The sequence below is a fragment of the Lepidothrix coronata genome, unplaced genomic scaffold (genome assembly GCF_001604755.1).
Source record: "Lepidothrix coronata isolate B3197 unplaced genomic scaffold, Lepidothrix_coronata-1.0 Scaffold54, whole genome shotgun sequence".
Lineage (NCBI taxonomy): Eukaryota > Metazoa > Chordata > Aves > Passeriformes > Pipridae > Lepidothrix > Lepidothrix coronata.
The window spans coordinates 1,760,391-1,787,230 of NW_016690234.1; the positions used below are offsets into that span (position 1 = coordinate 1,760,391).

The 26,840-nt window shown below is 61.8% G+C and overlaps 7 protein-coding genes across 10 annotated transcripts; 3 read left to right on the forward strand and 4 right to left on the reverse strand.

Annotated features, from left to right (window-relative positions):
* Positions 1–2,597: 2,597 nt before the first annotated feature.
* Positions 2,598–5,747, forward strand: SNTB2 (syntrophin beta 2). The gene is made up of 6 exons (XM_017816255.1): positions 2,598–2,880; positions 2,980–3,190; positions 3,675–3,817; positions 3,985–4,181; positions 4,282–4,463; positions 4,666–5,747. Exons 1-6 carry the CDS (start codon positions 2,612–2,614, stop codon positions 4,756–4,758), a joined length of 1,095 nt encoding a protein of 364 aa, XP_017671744.1. The 5' UTR covers positions 2,598–2,611; the 3' UTR covers positions 4,759–5,747.
* A 1,198-nt stretch (positions 5,748–6,945) lies between these two features.
* On the forward strand, positions 6,946–10,842 carry VPS4A (vacuolar protein sorting 4 homolog A). The gene is made up of 11 exons (XM_017816254.1): positions 6,946–7,051; positions 7,356–7,467; positions 7,558–7,705; positions 7,817–7,878; positions 8,112–8,231; positions 8,349–8,505; positions 9,177–9,325; positions 9,443–9,524; positions 9,611–9,830; positions 9,935–10,075; positions 10,432–10,842. Exons 1-11 carry the CDS (start codon positions 7,031–7,033, stop codon positions 10,531–10,533), a joined length of 1,314 nt encoding a protein of 437 aa, XP_017671743.1. The 5' UTR covers positions 6,946–7,030; the 3' UTR covers positions 10,534–10,842.
* A 450-nt stretch (positions 10,843–11,292) lies between these two features.
* On the reverse strand, positions 11,293–12,477 carry PDF (peptide deformylase (mitochondrial)). Its single transcript, XM_017816094.1, has 2 exons — positions 11,931–12,477; positions 11,293–11,602 (listed from the first exon to the last, which is right to left on the reverse strand). The coding sequence occupies exons 1-2, from the start codon at positions 12,475–12,477 to the stop codon at positions 11,445–11,447; spliced, it is 705 nt and encodes a 234-aa protein (XP_017671583.1). The 3' UTR covers positions 11,293–11,444.
* COG8 (component of oligomeric golgi complex 8) lies at positions 12,469–15,292 on the reverse strand. Its single transcript, XM_017816095.1, has 5 exons — positions 14,976–15,292; positions 14,454–14,661; positions 13,513–14,331; positions 13,030–13,198; positions 12,469–12,905 (listed from the first exon to the last, which is right to left on the reverse strand). Exons 1-5 carry the CDS (start codon positions 15,290–15,292, stop codon positions 12,679–12,681), a joined length of 1,740 nt encoding a protein of 579 aa, XP_017671584.1. The 3' UTR covers positions 12,469–12,678.
* A 5-nt stretch (positions 15,293–15,297) lies between these two features.
* NIP7 (NIP7, nucleolar pre-rRNA processing protein) lies at positions 15,298–16,811 on the forward strand. The gene is made up of 5 exons (XM_017816136.1): positions 15,298–15,428; positions 15,841–15,927; positions 16,015–16,153; positions 16,242–16,382; positions 16,464–16,811. Exons 1-5 carry the CDS (start codon positions 15,373–15,375, stop codon positions 16,581–16,583), a joined length of 543 nt encoding a protein of 180 aa, XP_017671625.1. The 5' UTR covers positions 15,298–15,372; the 3' UTR covers positions 16,584–16,811.
* Positions 16,812–17,097: 286 nt separating this feature from the next.
* On the reverse strand, positions 17,098–19,694 carry TMED6 (transmembrane p24 trafficking protein 6). The gene is made up of 4 exons (XM_017816274.1): positions 18,912–19,694; positions 18,006–18,132; positions 17,705–17,856; positions 17,098–17,548 (listed from the first exon to the last, which is right to left on the reverse strand). Exons 1-4 carry the CDS (start codon positions 19,104–19,106, stop codon positions 17,324–17,326), a joined length of 699 nt encoding a protein of 232 aa, XP_017671763.1. The 5' UTR covers positions 19,107–19,694; the 3' UTR covers positions 17,098–17,323.
* A 177-nt stretch (positions 19,695–19,871) lies between these two features.
* TERF2 (telomeric repeat binding factor 2) lies at positions 19,872–25,587 on the reverse strand. 4 transcript variants are annotated; one of them, XM_017816272.1, is made up of 11 exons: positions 25,407–25,587; positions 25,226–25,321; positions 24,538–24,668; positions 24,255–24,341; positions 23,597–23,743; positions 23,274–23,389; positions 22,974–23,141; positions 22,100–22,492; positions 21,533–21,618; positions 21,227–21,273; positions 19,874–20,758 (listed from the first exon to the last, which is right to left on the reverse strand). In XM_017816272.1, the coding sequence occupies exons 1-11, from the start codon at positions 25,585–25,587 to the stop codon at positions 20,600–20,602; spliced, it is 1,611 nt and encodes a 536-aa protein (XP_017671761.1). In that variant the 3' UTR covers positions 19,874–20,599. The 4 variants fall into 4 exon arrangements, with proteins under 4 accessions (XP_017671760.1, XP_017671761.1, XP_017671762.1 ...); XM_017816271.1 differs by having other exon boundaries at positions 19,872–20,758; positions 22,974–23,389; positions 24,538–24,716; positions 25,407–25,583; XM_017816273.1 differs by having other exon boundaries at positions 22,100–22,336; positions 22,974–23,389.
* Positions 25,588–26,840: the final 1,253 nt, after the last annotated feature.

Genomic DNA, 26,840 nt, shown 5'->3' on the forward strand with positions numbered 1-26,840 from the left:
TCTGCTCTATTGACACAGTGCCTGTTGGGCACTGAGCATGGAGATGGTGCTGCTGCTTGCCTGCTTGTTCCTGGCACACTGTGCCAGCACAAGGGCTCCCTGGAGTGGACACAGCTGGCATGGGGTGACTTAGCCACGGCTGGGGTGCTGTGGGGGCTGAGGTGGAGATGTTGCATTGAGCTTGGTGCTTGGGCCAGGGCCACCAGCAGAGGCAGCCAGAGTCCCCAGGGGACCCCAGGCTGGATTCACCGCGTCCTTCCTCGCACTGCCCGGCCGTTTGATCCCATCCCTCAGGAGCCTCCAGCCCCATGGTGTGTTTTCCCTCGCTTCCGCCACAGGCATGGGCGCTGCAGCAGCCGCCTCTTCCCTTCCTTTCCCTTCCTTTCCCTTCCTTTCCCTTCCTTTCCCTTCCTTTCCCTTCCTTTCCCTTCCTTTCCCTTCCTGCTGCAGCTGGGCACTGCTGGTCCGATGGCTGCGATGGGACCGTCCAGTGTCCAGCTGGCATCAGTGACCCTAGAGAGGAGCTGGGAGGGACATTGGCTGTGCCATCCAGCCCTGTCCCTCCTCACCAACCCTGGAGCTGTGACCACCCTGGCAGGCGCTAAGGCTTCTCCTGAGCCCTGTGCCAGTGGTGGAGGTGGGAGCATCAGCCCTGTGCCAGCACCTCAGTGGGGCTGATGTCATCTGTCCTGGGTGCTGGGTTTGGCCACAGGGCCCACGCCAGGTGCCTCCCCTCAGGTGCCCACAGGCCCATGTCATGCTCTGTGACCCTGGGGGAAGGGAGCCCTTCTGCCCCTGGGGAAGCTGTGGGCAAAGTGTGGCTGTGAGCAACGCTGCCAAGGGCATGGGCGGGCACAACCCTTGGGACACCTCACTGGTGTTCCCTGCTGGAGGCAGGGGGCTCAGCCCCAGTGGGGCCTGTGTGAACCCGGCACTGCCGTGCAGCCGGAGCAGCCGTCTTGTCTTCCTGCAGCGGGACGGGCGAGGGGTGCAGGTGACAGCTGGGTTTCCTTTGTGGTGAGTGTGTAGGTGGGGCAACAGTGGCTGTGCTGGGGTGGCTGTGTTGGGGCAGCAGTGGCTGTGCTCGGGTGGCTGTGCCGTGGTAACAGTGACTGTGTGACAGTGGCTGCGCTGGGGTGGCTCTGTAGGAGCAGCAGTGGCTGTGCTGGGGTGACTGGCTGTACCAGAGTACCAGTGGTTGTGCCAGGGTGACTGTGCTGGGTCAACTGTGTGCTGGATACCAGCTTGCCAGAAGTAGAAAGGGTGGTTGCAGATGCCACCGCCCCACTGCCAGTCTCATGCTTGCTGGCACGAGGTGCTCCGTGCTCCTGCCTGCACCATGGATACGTCCCACCAAAAACTGGGAGCCATATCTGCTGCCATCCCCACTGGCAGACACAGTCCTGGGCTTCCATCAATCCCAGTCACCAGCAAGAGCCCACGCTCCTCCGGCAGCGCCCCAGCACAGCACTCAGGCTCTGGTGCTGCTGACTGCCCAGCTCAGCCTCTCACCCTTTTGGCTCCAGGGCTCTGTTGGAGTTAGTGTTGGCACCATGGGGTCACGGTACTGTGGGCTGGAACCCTCATGGGCTGAGCTCCCACCCAGCACTGGAGGCAGCTGCCCACATCTGGCAAACATCTGCTGAGTGGCCCCGTGGCGGGAGCTGCTGGCCGTGCTGCTGCCCGCGGCACTGCCTGCCCTGCCCAGCCCGGCAGCAGGATTAGGGGTGCAGGGACGGTGGTAATCCTGGGATCAGCGTGGCGGCAGCTAATATTAACTCCTGTGCTGCCCACAGCAAGGACAGGCGCCTTGTGGCAGCACGGCGGCTCAGCAGAGCCAGTGGGACGGTATGGGGCCGGTGTCTCCTGCCCACTCCCCATCCCTGCTTCCCGTCTCTGCTCCCCCTTCCCGCACGGCAGACCCACAGCAGGGGATTGGCAGCGGCATGATGTGGGCCCCACTGCCACTGTGGTTCCCACCCCAGCAGGCCTAGCTGGCTCCACGGATCCTTTCACCACTTTCCAGGCATTACAGCCTATTTGCTGTTTTGGTTTGGTTTTCCCTCTTGCCGCCCCTTCTCTGTCCCCAGCGCGTCCCTCCCTTGGCCTTGGCTGCTGGGGCTCAGCTGGGCGGGGGTCCAGGGCTAACGTCAGCGGGGTGGTGCTGGGGTGGGATAGTCCGGGGGGAGCAGGAGCAGGAGCTGGAGCTGGTGCCTCCTTCCTTCCTTCCCGGCGTAGGAGCCGGGATGTCTTGGCTGCACACCCTCCGGAGGCCGGCTGCCGTCGGGGCATAAGCGGCAGCACAAGGTCAGCCGCCGGCATTGCCTGCGGCGCTGGAAACTTGGCGGGCGCAGTCCTGGCTGCTCCAGCAGCGACAGGGCAGGATGGGACCAGGATGGGCTGCAACCTGACCTCCTGCCCAGCACCATTGTCCTGTGCTGCCTTCCCCTTCCTACACCCGTGCAGTCACCAGGATGAGCTGCCAGCACCGTCCTTCACTCAGGACATCCCCGTCCCAGGGAGAGTGGGACCCCCCAAGACTCTCCAAGCCTTGGTGTTTGCAGGGAGGGCATGTCACCCCACAGACAGAGCGTCCCTGGGGCAAAGGGCTATGGCATTGGGGTGCAGGACCCTGCCCAACCTTGACTGTCCCCCCACTACCCCCTCAGTGAAGTTCATGCGGGAGGTGACCCCCTACATCAAGAAGCCATCGCTGGTGTCGGACCTGCCATGGGAGGGGGTGGCCCCACAGTCCCCCAGCCTGAGTGGCAGTGAGGACTCGGGATCTCCCCAGCATCAGGGGCCCCGTGACCGCAAGGTGATTCCCCTCAAGATGTGCTTTGCTGCCCGGAACCTCAGCATGCCTGACCTGGAGAACAGGTGAGGGCAGGGGCTGCTGGTGGGTGCTGGTGTGCCGATATCCCACCCCGCCCCATGTCCCGATATCCTACCCCGTTTCCTGTCCCCGTCCCCTCACAGACTGATTGAGCTGCACTCACCGGACAGCCGGAACACACTGGTGCTGCGGTGCCGGGACACGGCCACGGCCCACGCCTGGTTCAGCGCCCTGCACGCCAACATCACTGCGCTGCTGCCACAGGTCCTGGCCGAGCTCAATGCCACACTGCGCTCCGGCAGCCCCACGGCCAGCGGCCAGGAGGTGAAACACATTGCCTGGCTGGCTGAGCAGGTACATGCCAACGGGGTGTGCTGGGATGCTCCTGGGGATGGCAGTGCCAAAAGGGTGTGCCGACGATTCACTGGGGCTATGGATGCAGCCGGAGAGCCCAGCCTGGCCACCAGCTCTACCACTCTCCCTTCTGCGCCCTAGTAATAGCAGTGCTTCCCATGCTCTAAGCCCCCTCTCCCACTGGGGTTTCCTAGCTGGAGACGCTCATCATACCCTCCCTTTTCCATGAATTCGCTGCCTGATAGCTGCAGCTGGCCCAGGCATGGTGGTGAGCAGGACCCCTGGGGGCTGCTCCTGGCATGGTTTGCTGGGATAGAATCATAGATGATAGAGGATGGCAGCACCTTGGGTGCTGCTGAGATCCTGCCAATGTGGAGCCTCTGGGTTGGGATCCATCCAGCCATGAGTGCAGAGATTGGGGTGCTGGGCAGTGGTGGACACCTGCAGCTCCTGGTGCCCCTCACAGTGCCCTCATGCCTGGCAGGCACGGCTGGACGGCGGCCGGCAGCAGTGGCGGCCGGTGCTCATGGCAGTGACAGAGAAGGACCTGCTGCTATACGACGGGATGCCCTGGACCAGGGATGCCTGGGCCTCCCCCTGTCACAGCTACCCACTGGTGGCCACCAGGTGAGCTGGGCTGGACCCCCTTGGGGACCAGTGCCCCTCGGCTGAGCCGTGGCTCTGCCTCTTGGAGCAGGGGGAAATGCCAAAGCTCAGATGGGCATGGGGTGCCATGGTGCTGGCACTGCCATGGCACCCCTGACCCCCCCATCCATCTGTGTCCCACCCTCCAGGCTGGTCCACTCAGGCTCCGGGCGCCGCTCGCCTGCGCTGGGCTCAGAGCTGACCTTTGCCACGCGGACGGGGTCGCGCCAGGGCGTGGAGATGCACGTGTTCCGCGTGGAGACACACCGGGACCTCTCGGCCTGGACACGTGTCCTGGTGCAGGGCTGCCACGCTGCTGCTGAGCTCATCAAGGAGGTGACTGTGGGTGAGTGCTGCGGGGTGGACCCAGGGATCCCCCATTCCCACCCTCCTGGGGCTGTGGGGCTTGGCAGGGGGGCAGGGTCTGACGGTGGCCGTGCCTGCAGGCTGCACGCTGGGCGGGCAGGAGGTCCAGCTCTCCATCCACTACGAGGGTGGATTCACCATCTCCCGGGAGGAGCCGGGCACCAGCGTCCTCTTCCGCTACCCCTATGAGCGGCTGAAGATGTCGGCGGACGATGGCATCAGGACTCTCTACCTGGATTTCGGGGGCCCTGAGGGGGAGCTGGTGAGGAGGGGGCAGCCAGGCTCACCCCTTTGTTTATGGGGTTTTCCTCCAGGGGTGGTTCCTGCTTTCCCCCAACCCTTCAGTGTCCCAGGTGTCTAGACCCGCTGGGTTTGGCTGGTTGGGATCCCCTACCATGTGGTGCCCCCCGTGTGGGGAACTGTTTGAGATGGGGGGGCTGACGCCGCTCTCCATCTCTCCCCAGGCACTGGACCTGCACTCCTGCCCCAAACCCATCGTCTTCGTCCTGCACACCTTCCTCTCAGCCAAAGTCACCCGCATGGGGCTGCTGGCGTAGGTGCCCCAGGTCCCCCATGCTGTCAGGAACCAGCCGGGGGTCACAGAGGGACCCCCAACCTCTCCTGCCCTACCAGTGCCTTGCTAAGGCTGGGATCCCTGCCCTGAGAGCCTCCAGGAATGCAGCAGGATGGCTGCCCAGGGGGGGAATGAGCCCCTCCTGCCCACACCAGCACCCCCAGACTCTCCAGTGCCCCAGGGGGGTGTTGGAGTACAGACACCAGCTTTAATCCCCCCGGGACTGAAGCCATCACTGATTTCACCGCCTGTGCCTTGGAGCGGGGCCAGCCTGGCCTCCATGCCTGGGGGACCCCCCATGCTCCTCAACCCATGTCTGGGGGAGTCAGTCTGGGGGGGCTTCCCCCAAGGAGGTCACATTGTCTCTAACTGGGGGAGAGCTCAGGCTGTGGGACCCCCCTTGTTGCTGCATGAGGGGTCCCCGTGCCCTGCTCAGGGGACACACACACATTTGTCTTACAGGGGGCACTCAGGGGTGCAGAGGGTGTGCCTGAGCCTGGGGTGTTGGTCCCTGGGGCTCAGCTACCCCACCCCCCACTGCTCCCCAGCAGTGACCCCCAAACCTCCCAAAGCCAGAACAATGCCGCGTATCTGCCCTGGGCAGGGGGGCCGGGGCTGCTGAGCCCCCCCCAGAGCTGTCCCCACCCCAGCCACTGCTGCCTGTGCCTCTTGCCCCTGGGGGGTCCTCACGGGATGGGGGCAGGACACGTAGATTGATGCACTTTCGCTTTTTGTACTTTCCCTCCCCCCTTGGGGGCAGTTTCTGTGCCCTGGAGTGCTGGGGGATCCCAGGCAGTGCCAGAGCAGGACCCCCAGGGCTCCCCACTCCCACTGAGGCCCCGGTACCCTCAGCCAAACTCCCGCACAGTTCTCTGCTTCTGAGGGGGCTGTGCTGGCTGGAGGGTCCCGTGGGATCCCATGAGGTGCTGCCCCCTCTTCTATTTTTGTATTCTTTGTAAATCGCTATTTATATCAGATTGCCTTTTCCATGGGCTCTGAGTCTCATTTAGGGGGTGCCTGGGGGCTGGGGGGCCCGGGGGTGTTGTCACAGTGTGCGTGTGTGTCTGCTGGAGGGACAATTAATTCACAGTACAGCACAGGGAGGGCAGGGTAGGCTGTGCTGGGCTGGCCAGTGCAAGGGAGACTGGGATGTGCTGGACACAACCTGGTGTGGGGCTGATGGGGAAACTAAGAATTCTCTGGGAGGGCTGGGGTGGGTGTCTTTGGGGATCCCAGGAGATCCTCTGGGGAGGATTCTGGAGGGATGGGGGGATCTCTGGGCATGCTGGGGTGGGGGCTCTTTGGGATTTCTGGGGGTGACTGGGGTGACTCAGCAGGAGCAGCTGGGGCAGTGGGGCCAGTTCAGCTCTGGGAGAGGTGGGCTCAACAGTAGCACAGGTGTTTGGGGTGGGGTGTATGGGTGTGTGTGTAGGTATATACACACTGTGTGCACAGTGTGTGGGTGTGGGGATGTGTCTGTGTTTGTATGTGTGTGTACAGGTCTATCCTGTACACCTGGGCGCAGTGTGGGGGTGTGCACATGGGGGACACAGAGGGGGGTTACATGGGTGGAACTGCATGGTGGGTATGTACACACACACACATGAACTGCATGGTGGGTATGTACACACACACACATGAACACACACAGAATCTGTGTGTAGGGGTGTGTACATGAGTGTGAACATGTCCACACGCGCTCTGAGTGTTTGGGATGGGGGTGTTTGTGGGTGCGTCTGTGGGTGCCCATGTGAGAATGTCCAGGTGTCTGTGTGTGTTTGTGTGCGTGCGTGTCTGTGAGTACACACACACACGCACAAAGTTTTGGGGGGTGTCTGTGGGTGCACACACACACGAACACATGCATGCACACACACACGAACATGCATGTGCACACGTGAACCCAGACACACATGAACACATACACATGCACACATGAAGACGCATGAACAAACGCACACAACCCCCCAACACACCTCTACACCCGTTATGAGGGCGGATGCGCGCGCACGCGGGTGCTCGGTGGGCGGGCCTGCACGAGACCGCGCCCCAACAGGGGCGTATCACATGTCAGGTAGGCGGGGTTATGCGATACCACGCCCTGCGATGGGCGGGGCCGGCGGGGGGCGCAGTGCCGGGCGGGGCCGGCAGAGGGCGCGGGGCAGGGCGGGGCCGGCAGGGGGCGCAGGCGCAGTCGGTGCAGCCGCCGCCGCCGCCGTTCCGGAGCCGCCGGAGCGGCCGCACCGGGCGATGCGATGACAACGTCCACCCTGCAGGTACCGACCGGCCACGGGACTCCGCCCGCGCCGCCCCCGCGCGCCCCCGCGCCGGGCCTCTGCACGCCACGGCTGACGGGCCGCAGCGGGCCCGGCGCCGTGCCGGCCGGGGATAGGCCTCACTCGGCCCCGGTCCTGGGCCCTGCTGGAGCTGCCTCGTCCTGCCGAGAGCCGGTGCCGGCGCGGCGAGGAGGGTGCGGGGCGCTGCGGAAGGGCCCGGGTGCGGGCGGGCCCGGCCCGGTGCTGGCGGTGGGGAGGGGCTCCCCGGCCAGCCCCCGGTGCTCACGGCGCTGCTCCCCCGCAGAAAGCCATCGACCTGGTCACCAAAGCCACCGAGGAGGACAAGGCCAAGAACTACGAGGAAGCGCTGCGGCTGTACCAGCACGCCGTCGAGTACTTCCTACACGCCATCAAATGTGAGACCGGCCGCGGGGGCGGGGGGCTCCGGGGACGCCGGTGCTCGAGGGGCTCCGGGGGCTCACGGTGACGCCTGGGGGTCCCTGCAGATGAGGCTCACAGTGACAAGGCCAAGGAGAGCATCCGAGCTAAGTGTGTGCAGTACCTGGACCGGGCAGAGAAGCTGAAGGAGTACCTTCGCAGCAAGGACAGGCACGGAAAGAGACCGGTCAAGGAGGCCCAGAATGACAACAAGGGGTGCGTGAGGGGCTGGGGGGTGAGGGACCCCCTGCACGGCCACGGAGCTGGCAGGGCCCTGCTGCCACACGAGGGCCCGTCCCACTCCTGATCCTTGTTCCTTGTCCCCAGGAGTGACAGTGACAGCGAGGGCGAGAACCCCGAGAAGAAGAAGCTTCAGGAGCAGCTGATGGGTGAGGGGCCACACTGGGCTCGACCTGCTGGGGTTGAGGAGGGAATCCCTGATGGCTACCACAGGGGTGGCTGTGGGAAGGGGAGCGGGTGTGGGACTGTGTTCCAGGGGTGTGTTGCTGCAGTCTGGCCACCCCCAAATCGGTTGGTGTGCCCAGGGGAGGTGTGGGGAGGGGCGGGGCCTCTGGCTCTGCCAGCTCTGGGTGCCTGTGTGAGCAGAGCTGCCCCCTCACAGGTGCCATCATGATGGAGAAGCCCAACGTGCGGTGGAGTGACGTGGCTGGACTGGAGGGAGCCAAGGAAGCCCTGAAGGAGGCTGTGATCCTGCCCATCAAGTTCCCACACCTGTTCACAGGTGAGGCTGTGGCAGTGGGGAGGGGCCATGCAGGAGCTGACACCCCACCCCCCCGGGTGATCCCAGTGTGGATCCAGGTGCGGGGATGGGGTGTCCTGAGGCCAGGCTCTGCTGCAGGGAAGCGCACGCCCTGGCGCGGGATCCTGCTCTTTGGGCCGCCCGGCACTGGCAAGTCCTACCTGGCCAAGGCTGTGGCCACCGAGGCCAACAACTCCACCTTCTTCTCCGTGTCATCCTCTGACCTGATGTCTAAGTGGCTGGGGGAGAGCGAGAAGTAAGTTGGCAGCAGGGACGTGGGGCTGAGGCTGGCTCCAGGCTGGTCTGGGCCAGGGCAGGAACCACCAGCATCAGTGAACCCCAGTAACAGGGCTGTTTAAGAAGTGTTGGGAGCTGGTTCCTCCAGAGGCAAACTCCGAACAAAGCAGTCCTGGGGTCTCTATCCCCTCACAGCCTGTGCCCCCCATCTTCACACACCTCTCAGTCCAACAGCGATTTGTGGGCTGGGGTCTTCTAAGACATCATTGGACTCTTTCTCCATTCTCATCCTCTAGCTTGGGGCAGTCTTGGGGCCCTCCAGGGTCTCAGCCATATCTGAATGTTTCCCATCTGTCTGTTTCCTCCCCTGCTCAGCCATCCATGCTTAGAGTTCATGTACAGTTCACCTACACCACATATTGGGCAGGGGCCACCCCTGCAAAGCTGTGACCAAGTTACAATTAAACTTCGCTCTACACAATTAATTTCTAATATCCTATATTTATACTTACTTTTAATCCTGAGCAGGTTCCCAGGGGAGAGCAGAGCCCCTTGAGGGGCTGTGCCTCACTGCCAGTGCAGGGTTTTCAGGGCAGGAGGAACATGGGGCTCCTCACCCTGGGGCTGCCATGGGTGCTGGATGCTGGGGAGGGTCCCTGAGTGGGGACCCATCCCCTGCTTTGTTCCCAGGCTGGTGAAGAACCTGTTTGAGCTGGCAAGGCAGCACAAGCCCTCTATCATCTTCATCGATGAGGTGGACTCGCTGTGTGGCTCCCGCAACGAGAACGAGAGCGAGGCAGCCCGGCGCATCAAGACCGAGTTCCTGGTGCAGATGCAGGGTGGGTGGAGTCCCGGGATGGGGGTCCTGGGAGGGTGGTGGGGGTAGCAAGATGGGGCTAGCAGAAGCTGGGGATTCAGAGAACCCCTGGGGATTAGTCTGAGTCATCTGCCTGCAGGTGTGGGGAACAGCAGCGATGGGATCCTGGTGCTGGGTGCCACCAACATCCCCTGGGTGCTGGACTCAGCCATCAGGAGAAGGTGAGGAGGACATGCAGCTCCCAACCCCCGAGCTCCTGGCAGGGCTGGCATGGGCTCACAGTGGGGCTCACACTCCCCCCCCCCAGGTTTGAGAAGCGAATCTACATCCCACTGCCCGAGGAGGCAGCGCGGGCCCAGATGTTCCGGCTGCACCTGGGCAACACCCCGCACTCCCTGAAGGACACCGACATCCTGGAGCTCGCCCGCAAGACTGACGGCTACTCGGGGGCCGACATCAGCATCATCGTGAGGGACGCCCTCATGCAGCCTGTGCGCAAGGTGCAGTCGGCCACGCACTTCAAGAAGGTGAACAGGGCTGCTCTGCTCCGGGGGGGTCCCCAGGGTGGGGTGGGCCCCGCGGCTGCTGTCCTGCCCTGAGCACTGTCCCAACTGCCTGTGGCTCTGTGCAGGTCCGTGGCCCCTCCCGCACCACCCCCGGCGTCCTCGTGGATGATCTCCTGACGCCGTGCTCGCCCGGTGACCCTGGGGCCACCGAGATGACCTGGATGGAGGTGCCCAGTGACAAGCTGATGGAGCCCATTGTCTGCATGGTGAGTGTCAGCTCTGGGATGCGGGGCTGGGCACTTGCCCAGCCTGGCACAACAGTGCTGTGGCTCAGGCCCAACCAGTTCCCTGTTCCTCCTCCAGGCCAAGGGCTAGGCAGTGCTGTGGCTCCTGGCAGTGGGCGCAGCCCCCCAGTCTACCCCCGTGTGGTGCTGAGCTCCCCAAAGAGAGCTGGGTACCAGGAAAGGGCCTTGGGTCCTCCAGGCAGCTCCCACCTGCAGAGCCAGTGCTGCTGCCATGAGGCAAAGGTGCCAGCATGGGCAGAGCTGCCCCACTGCCATGGCGGGGGAGTCCCTACCCGTGCCCCTGGTCTGACCTGTGTGCCCCCCTACCTGTGTTGCAGTCGGACATGCTGCGCTCACTGGCCACCACCCGCCCCACTGTCAACGCCGAGGATCTCCTCAAGGTGAAGAAATTCACGGAGGACTTTGGACAGGAAGGTTGAGGGGGGCATGGGGGGGTGTGGGGTTGGGGCGGCCACGGGCCCTGCTCTGCCCCCCCTCCCCGGGCGTGCCAAACCGACTCATCTTCGCTCACTCCCTCCCATCGCACTGCAGCACCCAGCGGGCGCGGGGACACAGCCCGGGGGGCTCACACTACGGGGTGGGGGTCTGAGCATGGCCTGGGCAGCTGGGTGCCCCTCTGGCTGCGCTCCACTCTTCTTCTTGCTCTTTTTTATTTTTTAAATTAATGCTGCTTTGGGTTTCGTCTCGTTTATATGAAAATAAAAACAATCCAAAAGCTTCAGCCAGCACCCAGATGCTCCCCAAGGCTCTGCCCACACCGGGGTCCCAGCCCAGCCCCTCACCCCCAAAATGCACTGCCCCAGGGCCAAGGTCTCTGCCTGTCCCCAGGGGTGTGTGGGGCTCCCCGTGCTCCAGCCATCCTAGACAGGGATTTGTGCCTACAGCAGGGGCTGTTTGGAGCAGCCCACCAGCCAATAACACCGAGCCAGCCACCCATGTCCCCAAGGGCTCCCCTCAGCCCCACTGACCCCCTAGCCCCACCCATGCTGTGCTCATGTGCCCCAAAGAAGCCCCAGAGGGAGAGATTCCCTCACCTTTCCCCAGCACAGCCATGGCAGCAGGCTGTTCCTAGACCCATGAAGTGACTTCCAGTGCCCAGGGGAGCATGGGCTGGACCCCCCAGTTGCCCCCCACCATGAGCCTAGAGTGCTGGTGGGCAGGAAGGGCCAGAGCCACACTGAGGCCACAGGTCTGTATTGGCTGCAATAAACCTGAGTGGGAGCCCCTGGTCTGTGGCTCCGTGCTGGTTCTTTCTCCAGGGTTAGAGAGGGCCCACTGCACAGAGGGGCCTCGGGCACATAGGGGGCAGCTGGGGGTGGGCACAGTAGGGTCAGTCCATGAGCTCCATCCAGCCCACGTTGGTGAAGGTGCGGGGGTCCATGCGGTCAATGTAGAGGATCCCGTCCAGGTGGTCCATCTCGTGCTGTATGATGCGGGCAGCCCAGCCCATGGCCTCCCAGCTCACTGGCACCCCGAGCTCGTCCACGCCTGCTGCCAGGGGAACTTGTTGGGGAGCTGTGGGGACTGGGGGGGGTGTGTGATTGGGGGGCCAAAAAGGGGAACCCGTGTGAGAGTAGGGGACTTGTGTGAAATTGGAGGGACCCATGAGAGAATGGGGAGATTGTGTGGGAATGGGGGGACCATGTGAGAGTGGGGTATATCCCCAAGGGGGATCCATGGAAGAGAGGGGGACCCGTGAGAGTGTGGGGGGACATGTGACAGAATGGGGGCCCGTGGTGGGTGGAAGTGGCAGATGCAGGGTCCCACCCGGGACAGGGCAGGGCAGTACCCCGGTGCAGGGAGGGTCGGTCCGTACCGGAGACGTGGACGGCCCAGTAACGCGGGACGTAGGCGGAGAAGCCGTGGATGCTGGCGCAGCCCTCGGGGGCGGTGACGAGGCGGGTGTCGAGGACACGGAGCGCGGGGTTGACGAGCAGGCGGAGCGGGAAGGGCTCGATGCTGTGTGCGCGGCGCAGCGCCGCCGGGTACTGCGCGCAGCGGTCGGGCGGCAGCTCGGCGGCGAACACCCGCAGCGGCACCCCGAGCTGCGGGGCGCTCAGCCCCAGGCACGGCCGGCCTCGCAGCCCCGCCGCCAGCGCCGCCGCCAGCCGCCGCAGCTCGGGGCCGCCCAGCTGCTCCGGGGCCACGGCGGCGGCGGCGCCGCGCAGCACCGGGGCTCCCACCTGCACCGGCGCGGCGAAGGGCGGCACGGGCGGGCCCAGCACCCGCCGCCGCAGCGCTCGCCAGTACGAGCGCTCCCGCCGGGCCCAGCCCGCCGCGTCCCCGTCCCCGCACCCGCGGCACGGGGGAACCGGGAGGGCCGGGCGGGCCCGTCCCAGCGCCCGTCCCAGCGCTGCCGCCATCGAGTACCGGGTGCGCGCGCACCGGCGGCGGGACAGCGCCCCCTGGCGGCCCCGGTGCAAACAGGAAACAGGGAGGGTGTGCTCGGTGCGGGGGGAGTGGGGTGTGTCCCGTGCGTGGGGGTGCCGCGGGCAGAGGACGGGCTGGGCTGGGGGACAGGTCACTGCCACAGGGAGACACGGCCCGGCCGCGCCGCTCCCCGGCTACCCCGTGGCCACCGGGTCACCTGGCAGCACAGCCCCCTCGGGGGGGCTCTCCGGGGGCTCGGTGGGCACGGCCGCGATTTCCCCTTCCGGGCACAGGGTGGTCTCCTGGGCTGGCTCCTCCTCGCCTGGTGCCGGTGGAAGCAGGAAAGCCAGCGGCTCCCTGAGCGCAGCCACGTCGATGCGGCCCAGGCGGCCGAAACGCTGCAGCTGGGTGGGGGGGATGCCTGGGAGAGGGGAGAGTGGGGTTAGGGGGGGCTGCAGGCAACGGGACCCCTATAGAGGAGGGGAAAACCATGGATGGGAGCAGAGCTACCACCCCATAATGAAAACCAAAGCCCAGGATCTCACCCAGTGCCTGTGCGATCTGTGATGGAGGGAAAAGCACTTGGAGGCAGCGGTTCAGGTAAGGCAGCAGGTCCTCCAGGAAGGCTGTGCAGAACTGGGCAAAGAGCTCCTGCTCCCGCCCACTGAAAGCCGCCTCCTCCGCACGGTGGAAGGCCAGGATGGTTTTGGTCACCTAGGGAGAGAAGAAAAGGTGGCACCTGGGAGTGACAGTGGCTGAACATGAGCCCAGGTGGGCAAGAAGGACAATGGCACCTGGATTGTACCAGCCACAGTGTGGCAGGACCAGTGCAGTGCCTGTCCCCTGTGCTGGCTCTAGGGGGGTTTTAAAAGCCATGTGGATGTGGCACCTGGGGACATGGGTTAGTGGTGGCCTTGGCAGTGCTGGGGGATTCGATGATCTCAGAGGCTTTTCCAACCCACTCAGGCCAGGACAAACGCATCCCGTGTTCTCCCAGCACAAGTCCCAGCACCATCCCCCAGACTCACCTCCCCAAGGGCACTGTCCAGGCAGGCAGTGACATCCTGTGCCAGGGCGATGGGGCAGCAGAGCCGCAGGTCGTTGAAGGCAACGAGGAGGCCGTTGAGGAAGCAGGCAAGGGGAGGGAAGTCCAGCAGCACCATGGGGGGCTGCAGCGTCCCAGGCTGGGCCGTGGGCACCAGCACTGCCGCGCCGCCCCCCAGCATGGCTGGCGCTGAGATCAGTGTGTAGGAATTCATCTCCTCTCGGAATTTCTCCACCGCCTCCTCCACTGCCTTCCTAAAGGTATCGGCAGCCACGCGCTGGAAGAGGGGGGCCAGCTGCCCGCGGAAATCCGCGCCCACTCTGCTGAAGGACAGCCCGAAGTACATGCACTGCCCCAGCAGCGAGTCCAGCCGGCTGCCCACCCCACGGTCCAGGTCGCGCTCCAGTGTCTGCAGGAACTCAGAGACCTTCTGGAGCACCCAGCCGTGGAAGATGGCCCCCTCGGCAGGCACCGTGCCCTCGGCCGGCACCAACGGCTCCTCATCCGAGAATATGGCGCGGTACTGGGTGATGATGTCGAAGAGGTGCACCCGGCAGGCCTCGATGGTCTTGGTGATGTGCACGTAGGGGTCGTGGTCGGGGATGGAGGCCTGGATGGAGCGCAGCCACGCGTCACGCGCCTGCAGGAACTTGACGCGCAGCTCAGCCTCGGTGAGCACATCCATGCGCCGCAGGAAGCCGATGACGCGCAGGCAGGCCGGCAGCGGGATGTTGGTGCGGAGCTGCTGGATCAGCTGGTTCAGCATCAGCTGGGCAGACTGGCGCACCTCCTCCACGATGCCCTACAGAGGGAGAGAGCACTCAGGGGGCACTGGTGTAGGGCAGAGTAGGGCTCACATGGACCTTGGGGCAGAGACAGCACAGGGCTCACCTGGATTATGGGGCAGGTCAGACTGGGGCTTACCTGGATCACGGGGATGCTGCTGTGCTTCCTCTCCAGCCGGCGCACGTAGGCCGCAAGCTCCAGTGCCTCCTCGTAGTAGCCATTGCGGACACAGGTGTCCATGAGCTGCGGGATCTCCAGGATCTCCAGGATCTCCGTGTGCCGGTTCAGGGTCAGGCTGTTCATCCGCCGGCTGCAGGCAATCGCCTCAGCATCACGCATGAAGGTCCTGGGGGTTGACACGGCATCAGCAGGAGGGTCCTCCCTGCACCGGATGGACCTCGGGACCCTCCCACTCACACCGGCTGCTCCCAGAGCTGCCCAGGAGCCCCCCAGCACTGCCTCCAGCCCAGCCCAGTCCCGGCCCTTACTGAGCTCAGCACGGGACCCCTCGCAGCCCCCAGCCCACCCTCCCCTGCCCAGGGCCGCTCCTGCTCCCGCAGACCCTGCCCCAGCATCCCATCCCTGCTCCCTCCTGTCCCCGTTTCCACCCGCGCCTTCCCCGCCGCGGTCCCCCCGTCCCCCCCGATACCCGTCCCGCACCGGCAGGCGTCCTGCAGCGCGGGCAGCCGCTCCAGCAGGCTGCCGAGGCGGCTCTCGATGCCGCCGAAGCCGCGGCCGGCGCGGCCGGTGCACTCCGCGGAGCGGATAAAGGCGCGGTAGTGCTCGAAGGCGAGGCGGCGCGTCTCGGCCCCGACCCGCTCCCGCTCCGCCGCGAGCCGCGCCGGCTCCCGGCCCAGCTCCGCCAGCCCCAGCGCCGCCAGCTCCGACACATAGGCGGCGAGCTCGGGGCCGGCGGGCCCCGCGGCCGGGCCGCGCAGCCAGGCCAGCAGCCGCGCCTCCTCCGCCGCCGCCGCCATCGCCGCCGGCCCCGCCGCGTCACCGCCGGTTCCGGGCACGGCCCTTCCGGCCCCGCGGCCCCGCGTGCGCCCGGCGGGAGATGCGGCCGCTCACGGAGGCGGAGACGCGAGCGGTGTTCGAGAAGCTCGGGAAATAGTGAGAGGCCGGGACACCGGGAGAAGTGGACCGGGGAGGGACCGGGAGGGATGGGCCGCTGGGACCGGGAGCGGCACGGGGACTGGGAGGGCTGGATTGGCTGGACCCGGGGACCGGGAGGGCTGGGCCCGTGACCGGGCTCGGGGACGGGATGGACACCGGCGGGGACCGAGGAGGGGATGGGCACCGGGGATCGGGCGGGATCAGGCACCGAAAGGGGATGGGGATCGGGTGGGACGGGTACAGGGGACCGGCGAGGGGATGGGAGGGGCGGGATCTGCACTGGCCTGGGGACCGGGAGGCCTGGAACCCGGGGGGGCCGGGCACGAGGAGGGAACGGGCACCGGGGACCGGAGGGGCCGTGGCAGAAGGGGCCGGGGTCGGGCCGTGCTCATGGGGTCCGTCCCCGCAGCATCGGTGAGAACATCCAGCTGCTGGTGGACCGGCCCGATGGCACCTACTGCTTTCGCCTGCACCGGGACCGCGTGTACTACCTCAGGTGAGCCCCGGGGGCACGGGGGGGCTCTGGGGCAGCCTGCGCGGGGAGGTGGCCCCGCAGCCCCCCAGCACTGCCCTGCTCCCGCAGTGAGAAGTTGCTGAAGCTGGCGGCCAGCATTCCCCGGGACAGCCTGGTAGCCCCGGGCACCTGCTTCGGGAAGTTCACCAAGTCCCAGAAGTTCCGGCTCAGTGTGACGGCCCTGGACTTCCTTGCGCCCTACGCCAAGGTGGGACACAGCCCCCCCAGCCACCCCCAGCCCGTGCCAGCACCCCCCGGCAGCCCCCAGCCCCTCACCACTCTGCCCTCTCTTACAGTACAAGGTGTGGGTGAAGCCTGGCTCAGAGCAGTCCTTCCTCTATGGGAACCACGTGCTGAAGTCGGGGCTGGGCCGCATCACGGAGAACACGGCGCAGTACCAGGGCGTGGTGGTGTATTCCATGGCTGACGTCCCGCTGGTGAGCGCCCGGGGCCTGCCACAGCTGTGGGGTGGATACAGGGTGGGAGAACTCCCTCTCACCCCCCCTTCATCCCACCAGGGCTTTGGGGTGGCTGCCAAGTCCACGCAGGAGTGTCGGAAGGTGGATCCCTTGGCCATCGTGGTGTTCCACCAAGCCGATGTCGGAGAGTACGTGCGGAATGAGGACACGCTGACCTAAGGGATTCCAGGGACCTGAAGGGACCTGCATGCCCTGCAAGTGTTCCTGAGCAGAATGGACCTTGTCCTGGACTGTGGGTGTGGGGAGCCACAGGGAGCCCACCCCAAATGGGATGGAGAGGGAAGGAGCTGCCAGTACACAGCCCCACAGCCCTGGGGGGGCTGCTGCCAGCATGGGGGAAGGTGCCTCTGCACCAGCCTTGTCACATAAAGCCTCTTGCTTTTCCTAGTGCCTGTTGTCTGGTGCGGAGCCTCAGAGGGTTCAGCCTTTGCCCCTCCTGCGGTTCTCTGTTCTCCTGGGGCAGGCACAGTGCACTGGGGTGCAACTCCAGAGAGGGGAACCAACATGTTTGGGGGATGGATGAGGCCAGGGGGAATCTCAGGAGGAAGCTTACAGCCCTGGGCTGAGGTTCAGGGAGGGGGAGATGGGCAGGCCACTGCCCCTGGGCTCACAGAAGCTGGACAGCAGCAACAGTGATCGTTTCCCAGAATGTGCTAGAGGTTCCTTTATTGGGAGTCTGGTAGAAAAGGCCCAGTGGGACACTAATGATGGGCAAGGATGTGACAAACACTTCTGCCACACAAAGTTCAGGTGACAGTGTGGTGCTTGGCTTCTCTGGGGATGATTTCAGGGGTAGAGCTGGAGGCAGGAGTGGAGCTCTTCCTGGAAGCAGGATCTGGCCTTTCCTCCCACTCCACAGCGGGGTCACCAGGCACTGGCAGCCACAGCCCTGCCCTGTTCTAGCACTTCTGGCTGCCAGAGGTTTGTGCATGGAAGAGGCGCTTGAGGAAGTAGAGCTGCAGCACCCCGGAGAGGACGATGACACAGCTCTGGGCCATCGACCACCAGTTGACGTAGTTGTAGTTGGACTCCAGAAGGAAGGAGTCAGCCCCTTTCCGCATCCGGGCAAAGTTGTAGAAACGCCACATGTGGAAGGTTTGGATCTGCAGCCTCTGGATGCTGATCTGCAGGAGAGGCAGAGCTGTGCTTGGAGCTGCCTGCTGGGCTCAGTGCTGCATTCAGCAGCAGCTCAGCCAGAGCAAACGCCCTTCTCGGTCCCCTGGGCAGGACGTGCCCATCCCCCCTGTGCTGGGACACCCCGTGGCCACCCTGACCCTCACCTTGATTGCCTCCAGTGTGTCATTCAGCTCCTTCTTCTCCACAGGCTGCCTGTGTTCCGTGTTGAAGTCGTCATAGTAGACACCGAAGTTGAGATACACCTGCATGAAGCCAAAGTGGTTTTGCTGGTTGTCCAGGCACAGCTCGTAGAAACCTGCAGAGAGAAATGAGGGTTGTTGGTCCATGGGTAGAAGGGCACCAGGCAGACACATCCCCGGTGCTCGACCCTCATCCATCCCATCTGGGAGCAATCGGCACTCAGGAAGGCTCGGAGCTGCTGCAGGGGCCAGGGCAGGGGGGAACCTGTGTCCTTGGTGAGGAAGTTGATCTGCCCTCGCACGTCTTGGGAGGCTCCAAGCTGGAAGCCATTGGGGTCACTCGCCGTGACCAAGATGTTCCTGCTGTTGCCAATCCCTGTTGCCCGCTGGACCTGGAGGCAGAGAACACCCGAAGGGAATTTGTGGGCCACTGGTGTGTTGGGGATGGAGCTGTGCTGAGCCCCAAGGTTGTGTTCCTGGGGGGCTGCTCTGCCAAATGCAGAGCCGAGGGGAAGGTGCCAGCTCCAGGCACAGCCACGCCCTGGCTCTCCTTCAGCCAACCCAATGTAAACAGGAGATAAAAGGGCTGGAGTTTCCCTGCAGGAAGGGGACAGAGCATGGGGACACACTGTGCTGGGACTTTCAGCTATGCCACAGTGTCCAGCCAGACAGCGAAGGGCAGAGCTCCCCACAGTGCCAGGACACCCCACAGCTCTCTGCAAGTGAGCTCGGGGTGCTCAGGCACCATGTCCAGAGCTCCCAGCACCACTTTGTGGTTTTAAACCAGCTATTCAAAAAAATGCATGGGATTGATGATGGATAGAGATTAGATTAGATATTGGGAAGAAATTCTTCCCTGTAAAGATGGTGAGGCCTTGGCAGGCCAAAGGCTGCCCAAAAAAGCTGTGGCTGCCCTATCCTTGGAAGTGTCCAAGATCAGGTTGGACAGGGCTTGGAGCAACCTGATCTAGTGGAAGGTGTCAGTGCCCATGGCATGGGGTGGAATGGGATGAGCTTTAAGGTCCCTTCCCACCCAAACAATTTCATGATATTGCATAGAAAAGGCACAGCCCTGAGGGGTGGTGTGCCACAGCACCTGCTACATGCAACTGATCCAGCACAGCCATTCCCTATGTCAGCAGCTTTCCAGGACACGTCTCCCAACACTCACCTCGTAGCTGAAGAAGAAGTTGCCGCCCTGGTGTGAGAACTGCCAGAAGCACTCCACGGTGCCGCCGGGGATGACGACGGCGAAGTCGTACCGATCGGCCCCACGGAACAGCGGCTCTGGGCTGGACCCGCTCAGGGGCTCCGTGCGGGGGCAGCCAGCGGGGCCTGGCAGCACCAAGAGCAGCAGCAGCAGCATCCTCCTGCTCCCTGGGCTCTGTCGCTCCTGCCGGGCAGGGCAGAGGAGGACGAGGTGGCTGGGGGGTAATCATTAACTGCTCCGCAGCACCAGGAGGAGCACGGCACAGGCTCCATGGCTCAAGGTGATCCTGGTGTGGAGCAGGAGCTCTGGGACACCCTCTGCTGCTGAGGGCCCAGCCTGGAGAAGGGCATAACGGGACACAGCTCCTTCCAATAGGGCACAACCAATTGGCATTGCCTCACATGGGCCATTACTGGCCCACATTGAGCCTCTCTGCCCCCGTGCTCCTGCTGCCCAGGGCTGCTCCAGCCCCAGGGAAAGGATTTACAGGCAGAAAGAGAGGGAAATGCATGGCCACAGCTGGAGGACAAGGGACACTGTGCAGCACCTGTGGCTGAAGGACAGAGGGGGAAGCAGGTGTTTCCAGAGAGAGTTCTCCCAGCCATGGCTCTGCTGGAACATAGCCAGAGAATCCTAAAACTAAGTTTAGGAAATGCCCCTCTATCTCCCCTGCCCTTACTCCACAGAAATCTAAGCCAGAAACTCCTGTTTCCCACCACCTACACCTACAGGACAGTGCTGCTCCTGCCCCAACACTCCCAGAGGGGAAAAAGGAGCCCCACATTCCTAGGGCAGTCCATGCCCCATACTGCTGCATTTCCACCCACAAGATACAAATTTACTCTTTTACAAACTCCTGATATCCAACAAGAAAGGGACTTTGTTTTTTACCACTCTTGATATCCAAAAAGAAAGGGAGTTTATTTTTTAAAACTCTTGGTATCCAGAAGAAAGGGACTTTATTTTACAAGTAACTGTTTGGACATGGATTCCAGCTTTGGCAGCTGAAGGCAGGAACACGCAGCGCCCTCGGAGCTCACGTGCTCACAGGGATTGAAGGACATTACTGGGAAAAGTGCCAGGAAGACATGGCCAAAGTCAGCCAGAAGTGGAACTTTTAACATGGAAACGACCAACATTTCTAAGTACTGAAACACAAAATAATGTTCTAAAGTCTCAGAGCTGGGAGGGAGGATTTTCCCCTCACAATTAGTCATTTACAAAGCAGAAAGAAATGCCTGTTCCCCCCAGGAGCTCTGCGACTCAGTGCTGCCTCTCTCCTACGAGGGAGTGATGGCAAATGGGTGAAAAAGTGATTCAGAGATCAGACAGGGATAATCCTGCTGATTGACAGTACCTGAGCAGAGCAATCCAGCTGGGACTCATCCCACAGAGGCTGCAGTGCTCAGGAGAACAAGGAAATCTCCATCCAGGCACATGCAGAGAGGCTGCACAGCCTCTACCACCTGCAGCAGACTGATCTTTGCAGCTCCAGCTGGAGAACAAGGCTCCTGGGTTCCTGGCAGTCCTGGTTTTGGGGTGCCAGAGGAGTTCCCCATACTGAGACAGCCTCCCTGTACTGGCACTCTGGTCCAGCTTCCAAAAAACAAAACGAGGTTTTTGCATGGAATGTCCCAGGGCTCCCAGCTTCAGAGGATTCCCTGTTTCTTCATGGTCCGCCAGCGGTCCTTGATCATCACTGCTGTGCGGTTCTGGAACGGGTACTTCTGGCAAATGGCCTTCCATCTCCCCTCTCCAAACTTCTTCACACCTTGCTTGATCCACTCGCTCTCCTGGATCGTCCATTTCTACAAAGAGCAGGTGAGCAGGTTCAGGGAAGAGCTGCACAGCAGAGAAGCTGCTGCAGCTCCTTCCTGGCATGTTCCTTCCCTGTGCCAGGACAGGCAGGGAAGGCAGACAGGTCCTGGCAGCTGCACACACAACACTCCAGCACTACAGATATAGTGCAGCAGCACAAGAGTCAGCAGCTGCCTTCCTATGGCTCAGGGGGAGAGTTCCTCGTGGCACCAGGCTTGGGACCTTTTTCCACGTAACAGCTGCCAGACATGTTCCCCTCACCTGAACAAGGCTCTAAATCCCTCCAGCACAAGGGGCATTTGGCAAACCTGGCTCTGAGCTGTCAAGGCAAAGGTGCCTGAGGCACATTGCTGGTGCCCAGCTCCAGCCAACTTCCAAACGGGGCTGTTTTACCACAGAGACTGTACAGACACAGCCCTGTTTCAGGCCCTGCTAGAAGCACCTAAGGCTTTACATACCTGTTTCTTGGAGCTGAATACTGTGGTGTTGTTTGTCCCAACTGATGCTGGAAAACAAGGAAGAGGGTTACATACCCCATAATTTGGGAGGTACAGATCTTCTTGAAAGGCTGCCTCAGGCTTAACTGCTGAGCTGTGCAGTCAGAGCACCCCATGACAGGCAACAAACCCCAATTCCTTTCTCCCAACCTTTCTACTGGATTTCTGGTTTCAAAATTCAGTCACCCTTGATAGCAAGACCCCCGTGAGTGACCCCCAAGCCAGGATTAGCACCAGGTAACCCCTGCCAGGGGACTCTGTTCTTACCTGCATCTAAGAAGAGCTCATCCTCCTCACTCCAACTATCCTTTTCTTCCACACCACGGGAGCTGTTCCACCTTCCCTGGAAGGACCTGAAAGCAGATGGGGATTTACTCTGGCTACTGCTCAGAAGGGTTTTGGGGAAGAGGTGCAGGGCCACCCAGCACAGAGAGCCAGCCTGTGGACATTGTGTTTCTCAAGAAGTGGAAAGCAGAGTTTAACCTGTTCCACAGGATGCTCCTACAAACTCTAGCCAGTTATGCTGAAGCTGGGAAAAGTGCAGAGGAATGCGTGTTACCTGCACTGGAACCACCTGCTAGGATTACCTTCAGCACCTCACTGCCAGAGGGAGCTGGATCGTTTTCTCCTCTCCATTAACCCATAATTAATTTTAAAGCCAAATGTGAGGACAAGAGAGAGTTTGCTGTGCCCAGTTCCACGTGTGCTGGTGGACAAGGTCAATACTGTCACTTTGGGTTAAAGAGAAAGAAATTGATGCTAACACTACTGACATAAGCTGCAAGACAAAAGTGGGGGCAGAACAGACTATACCACAAGACAGGGGCTCCATACTTGGCACTCTCAGTAGTCACTGGCTGGTCATGCAATTTCTGAACAGGTCTGGGTCTGGAGGCAGAAGAGACCACGGGCTCCTGGGAAGAGTCGGGGCTCTCACTCGACTTGCTGGACTGGTTGTCTGTCTCCATTACCAGTTTGCTTATGGTGAACAAGCGTTTGCCCTTATGGGGTATTTCAGGAGGGTCTGAGATCTCAGAATCTTGATTCTCCACTTCTTGCCGTCTCTTGGTTCTGTGGGATACAGAAGGAGACAGTTGCTTGGGGAAGGTAAAGTCTGTTTCGTCCAGTTTGGTGAAGAGTGCATCAGAGTCCTGGGAGTCCGACAGGATCTTGAAAGCTTCTCTCAGAACAGAAATCCCACACGAGGTTACAGCTCCGGGGGGCTGCCTACAAAATAAACACAACCGAGCAGGTTGTAGAGAAACCACCACGGGAGCTCTGCTGCCCCGAAATCTGGCCTCTCCCTCCGCTGGGACCCCCAACACCTGCCCTATGGACTCCAAGGAAGAGGAATTCCCAACCCGCCTGTCCGGCCTCCTAAACAGTGCAGTGTCCCAGGAAGCAGGTTTGAAGAACACATGTCCATGCTCCATTGCTGCCCTCCTATTCCCAAGCGCTGAACCACAGGGATTCCAGCTCTGCTCCACGGGAGCAAACCTTCCGTAGCCACTGCCCCCCTCCCTGGTCACAACAGCAACCAAACCACCTCAACACTTTTCCTGGGATCCGCAGTCCTGCACCAACACCTTTAGGCTGGCCTGGCTGGCATCTGGGGAGTTAGGAGCTGCCTGGACACAGGGGATTATCCCACGGAAGAGAACTGTGGCCACACTTCATCCACAGTCCAGGGGCAGACTCCCCTGCCCACCTTTCTGCGTCCCTGGTGGACACTCCTGGGAGTTCTGCAGTTACTGCCGCTGGTTCTTTAGCTATATTCACAGGCTCTGGAGTATCCTTCAGGACATCAGGCTCTGCTGTTAAATGATCAGGAGTTGCTGCTGGGTCAGTGGCTACTTCCATAGGTTCTGGAGCTGCTGCAGGGTCACTGCCTCCTTCCATGGCCTCTGGAGCCACTGAGGGATGTGCTGCCCTTTCTGCAGGGCTGGCAGCTCCCTCTGGCTCTTCTGCTGCTCCTGCAGACTCTGGGGCTCCAGTGGGACCCTCTGCCCTTCCCGAGGCCTCTGGAGTTGCTGTCTGGTCCTTTGGCCCATCTGCAGACCTGGGAGTCACCGACAAGGATTTTGGTTCATTGGTGTGTTCCAAATTCAAAGTCTTTTTCATTACCTTGGAGAGAGAAAAAGCACAGCACTGTTATAGAGGTGATTCCTCATGCTCCGATCCCATTTTATCCCCTCCCAAAGGCATTTCACGGATAGAAAAACATGTTCAACCATATAAATCTTTTAGGGATGGACTGAATTTAAAGTATTCTGGATTTAACTCTCTGCTAATTGGGCACCTCAGCTCGAGGGGACTGGGGTGGACACGCACTGTCAGCAGCAGCGGCTCCGAGTCGTCCACATAGATCTTCAGGAACTCAAACATGCTCTGCTGGAAGTCCTTGTAGGAGAAGTTTTTGACCTTTGGATGAGAGAGATTCTTCTCCCGGATGACAGCCAGCCACTCGTTCCTCTTTTTCTAGGGGAGGGAAGCGTAGAATCCAGTAAGAACACTGCACAGGGACAAGGGGAACAATGACAATCACAGCAAGGATCTGGGCCTTTCCTGCTTTCCTGCCTTTCTCCAGGCACAACCAATTTACACTGCAATGAGGCTGGGAAAAGGCCAGAGGAACAGAAAAAGAAACAGCAGAGCCACCCTGTTTCAGGAATTCTCCTTGCCTCCAGTGCCCAAGCACCCCAGTGCCTGCAGAAACAGGAATGGGAACTCCTGCTGCCCCCAGAACCAGCTCTAGATGCAAGTTTGAGGCTCATCAAGGGATAAATGGGGATGCTTTGAAGACCCATGGAGGAAAAATGAGTCACAGAGGGGGCTCCAAGGTGATAGCCTAAATGTGCAACACTGAGGGTCCATCACTCCAGGAGGACTGCTTCCATTTTGGCATCCTCACCACAGGGCACATCAGATCCCCCCAAACACCACCCAGGATACATCAGGCAACCCCCACTTTATTCGAACACATACTCACCTGGTTCTTGGGATCCTTCCCCATGTGCCTCTTGACAATTTTGGAAGCTTTATCAAACTCTTTGTTTTTGATGCAGACAATAACAGCCTGCAGAGGAAAACAAGGACAGTTTGGAGCAGGGCACAGGAAACAGCTCAGAACCAACTTACACATCACTGTGGACACGAGTTTGCAGCTAACGAGGGAATCCCACATGTTAAGGAAGCTCCCACCACCATCCACACAGGACTTTTCCAAGGCAAAAGCTGCACAAAGCATTTCTTGAGGAAGAAAAAGTTCTTACAGCTTCCTTAACCATTTTCTGCACAGTCTCCATCGTCTTCTCCGGCATGGAGAATTCCTTGTGGACGAGCTCTAGGACAGCGAGGGCCGACTCAAGCGGGGTCAGCTCTGACTCCTTGTCGAAGGTGCAATCTACAAGAATTGTCATCCAGGGGGTTGGGGAGGGCTGACGGTGTTTCCCTGCAGAGAGCTGGTTATACACCTGCCCAGGTGGGAGCTCTACACCTGCACAGGCCGCTTACAAATTCCAGGGCTACTGAGGCTGAAGATGAGGCACTGCCCAGTATCTGAACAGCAATCTTCCCCTGCCTCAAGGGGGATATTCCCCAAGCCATGGAAAGCTCCAGAAGCACCACCTGAGAACTTCCCAGGTGCCCAGCACTGACCCATGAGAGCATTTTGGAAGCTCCAAAGCGGAGCAGGAGTCAACAGGCTGGTGTGCGTGGACACCAGGCCAGCCCTGGAGCACCACGGATGCTGCTCTTGGCCCCAGCAGCGAGACACAGGCACAAACAGCCGCCCCTTACCCCCAGGGAGAGCCCCCACAGCCCCACAGGCTCAGGGCAGCGCAGGGGCATAGACACAGCCCCGAGCTCTGCCCTGCACAGGGACACTGCTCCGGGAGCCGCAGGGGCACGGACACAGCCCAGGGCACGCAGCGGGGCTCGCGGGAAAGGCCGGGCACCTACCGAGGTTCTCGCCCTCCTCGATCCGCGACAGCAGCTGCATTATCCGCAGCATCTGGGCCACCGCCGGCTCCTTGTCCAGGGGTCGCACGAGCAGCGCTGCAGGACGAGAGGCAGGTGAGGACGGTGCAGCGCGATCCGGCCGCCCCGCGCCCCCCGCCCGGGCCGGCCCCGCCCCCCGCACCCTGCATGATATCGCGGAGCTGGCGGAATTCGCGGTGGCGCCCGGAGCGATAGGCCTCCATGGCGCGGTGGAAGTAGAATTGCAGGACCCAGCCGTTCACGGTCTCCTCGCGCAGCGCCGCCATCCCGGGCGGGCCCGGGAACTGCTCCCGCCGTGCCGCCCGCCCCCGCCGCGCCGCCATCCCGCCGGGAACTGACGCACCGGACGTGCGACCACCAGCACCGCCTACAGGTCCCGGCGCACACCGCGCCAGCACAGCCTACAGCTCCCGGCGTGCACCGCGCCGGCCACGCGGGAAGGGCAGGGCGCCCTCCAGTGGGCGGGAAGGGAACTGCGGGAAGGGACACGGCTGTGCCCGTGTCCTGGGCTCAGGAATGTCCCACTGCCCACCCAGCAGGATCGACAGCAGGCAAGTGCCCACCTGTAAGTGCTGAGACCCCCAAGTGAGCCTCACGTGGCCAGGCCCAGGTGTGTTAAATTCGTGTCACCAGAGCAGCCAGTGCCACCCTGCTGGCACGGACACGGGGAGCAGGGCCAGGTGCGTTCTGAAGGGTGGGCCATCCCTATGGAGCTGCTGCTCGGCATTCCCGCCAGGAACGGGGACAGACACTGCACTGGCTGCACCTCAGGGCAGGGGACAGGGAGCACCACACCTGACCTGGGATGTTACAGCTTGAGCCAGACCTTCATTGGTAAACGTGGCAGAACCCTCCAAGTGTTATACAGAAATTGTTATTTTGTACTTTTATTTGGGGTTTTCCCTTTATTCTGGTCTTTCAAACAGCAGGGATGTTCCCACAAATTCCTGTTCCCTGTGCTCCAGCCACCTGTCAATCCCACTCCCCTCACCTGGCACAGCAAACCAGGTCCCTGGGGCAGGATTTTGGGGCAGAGACCATCCCACAGTCTCTCAGAGTTTGGGTAATGAATCAGAAGTCCTATTTTCACAGTGATCCCACTGAGTGATTCCCAAGCAGAATCGGTGCCTGCAGGCGAAGGTTTTGGCAAGAAAATCCTTGGGATTACAGGGTAGTTCTCTGCAACTCTGGGGTGTCTTCTTGGCCCCAGGAATATCCCTGACACTGTCCTGGGGGCTCTCACCTGAGGTGGAAAAGCACGTGAAAATTCCTCTGGCATGAGGTGATCTGGGATCCTCCCTTCCCTCCGCCCTGGCCAGGGGAGGAGGAAACGGACACAGGGAAAAATCCATGTGTCAGATGGAAAACTGTAAAACTGGGAGGGATTTTTATTGGCAAACAAAGGGAGGTAAAAATAATTACTGGGAGGCAGAAGGGTCACCTGGGGTGGGGTGGCTGCCCTGGGGAGTGAAGCTGGAGCTTCACATGTCCCAGCTGAACTCAGAATGTGGTGAAGGGTGTTCAGAAGGATGTGGGAGCAATACCCACAGCACCTTCCTGGGCTGAGGGGAGGTGA

Bases quoted from the DNA above. Each gene is read 5' to 3' on its own strand.
- SNTB2 (XM_017816255.1), top strand. From the start codon at position 2,612: ATGGCATTGGGGTGCAGGACCCTGCCCAACCTTGACTGTCCCCCCACT. The intron at 2,881-2,979 runs GTGAGGGCAGGG...GTCCCCTCACAG, and splicing joins ATGCCTGACCTGGAGAACAG to ACTGATTGAGCTGCACTCAC. The intron at 4,182-4,281 runs GTGAGTGCTGCG...CCGTGCCTGCAG, and splicing joins CATCAAGGAGGTGACTGTGG to GCTGCACGCTGGGCGGGCAG.
- VPS4A (XM_017816254.1), top strand. From the start codon at position 7,031: ATGACAACGTCCACCCTGCAG. The intron at 7,468-7,557 runs GTGAGACCGGCC...GGGTCCCTGCAG, and splicing joins CTTCCTACACGCCATCAAAT to ATGAGGCTCACAGTGACAAG. The intron at 9,326-9,442 runs GTGGGTGGAGTC...ATCTGCCTGCAG, and splicing joins GTTCCTGGTGCAGATGCAGG to GTGTGGGGAACAGCAGCGAT.
- PDF (XM_017816094.1), bottom strand. From the start codon at position 12,477: ATGGCGGCAGCGCTGGGACGGGCGCTGGGACGGGCCCGCCCGGCCCTC. The intron at 11,603-11,930 runs GTACGGACCGAC...CCCTGGCAGCAG, and splicing joins CTGGGCCGTCCACGTCTCCG to GCGTGGACGAGCTCGGGGTG.
- COG8 (XM_017816095.1), bottom strand. From the start codon at position 15,292: ATGGCGGCGGCGGCGGAGGAGGCGCGGCTGCTGGCCTGGCTGCGCGGC. The intron at 14,662-14,975 runs GTGCGGGACGGG...GTCAACCCCCAG, and splicing joins GCGCTGCAGGACGCCTGCCG to GACCTTCATGCGTGATGCTG. The intron at 13,199-13,512 runs GTGAGTCTGGGG...TTCTCTCCCTAG, and splicing joins TGGACAGTGCCCTTGGGGAG to GTGACCAAAACCATCCTGGC.
- NIP7 (XM_017816136.1), top strand. From the start codon at position 15,373: ATGCGGCCGCTCACGGAGGCGGAGACGCGAGCGGTGTTCGAGAAGCTC. The intron at 15,928-16,014 runs GTGAGCCCCGGG...CTGCTCCCGCAG, and splicing joins GACCGCGTGTACTACCTCAG to TGAGAAGTTGCTGAAGCTGG. The intron at 16,383-16,463 runs GTGAGCGCCCGG...TCATCCCACCAG, and splicing joins CCATGGCTGACGTCCCGCTG to GGCTTTGGGGTGGCTGCCAA.
- TMED6 (XM_017816274.1), bottom strand. From the start codon at position 19,106: ATGCTGCTGCTGCTGCTCTTGGTGCTGCCAGGCCCCGCTGGCTGCCCC. The intron at 17,857-18,005 runs GTTCCCCCCTGC...TTCTCTCTGCAG, and splicing joins CTTCCTCACCAAGGACACAG to GTTTCTACGAGCTGTGCCTG. The intron at 17,549-17,704 runs GTGAGGGTCAGG...CCTCTCCTGCAG, and splicing joins ACACACTGGAGGCAATCAAG to ATCAGCATCCAGAGGCTGCA.
- TERF2 (XM_017816270.1), bottom strand. From the start codon at position 25,587: ATGGCGGCGCGGCGGGGGCGGGCGGCACGGCGGGAGCAGTTCCCGGGC. The intron at 24,669-25,225 runs GTAGGTGCCCGG...CAATTCTTGTAG, and splicing joins CGAGGAGGGCGAGAACCTCG to ATTGCACCTTCGACAAGGAG. The intron at 22,493-22,973 runs GTGGGCAGGGGA...TTTATTTTGTAG, and splicing joins TCCACCAGGGACGCAGAAAG to GCAGCCCCCCGGAGCTGTAA.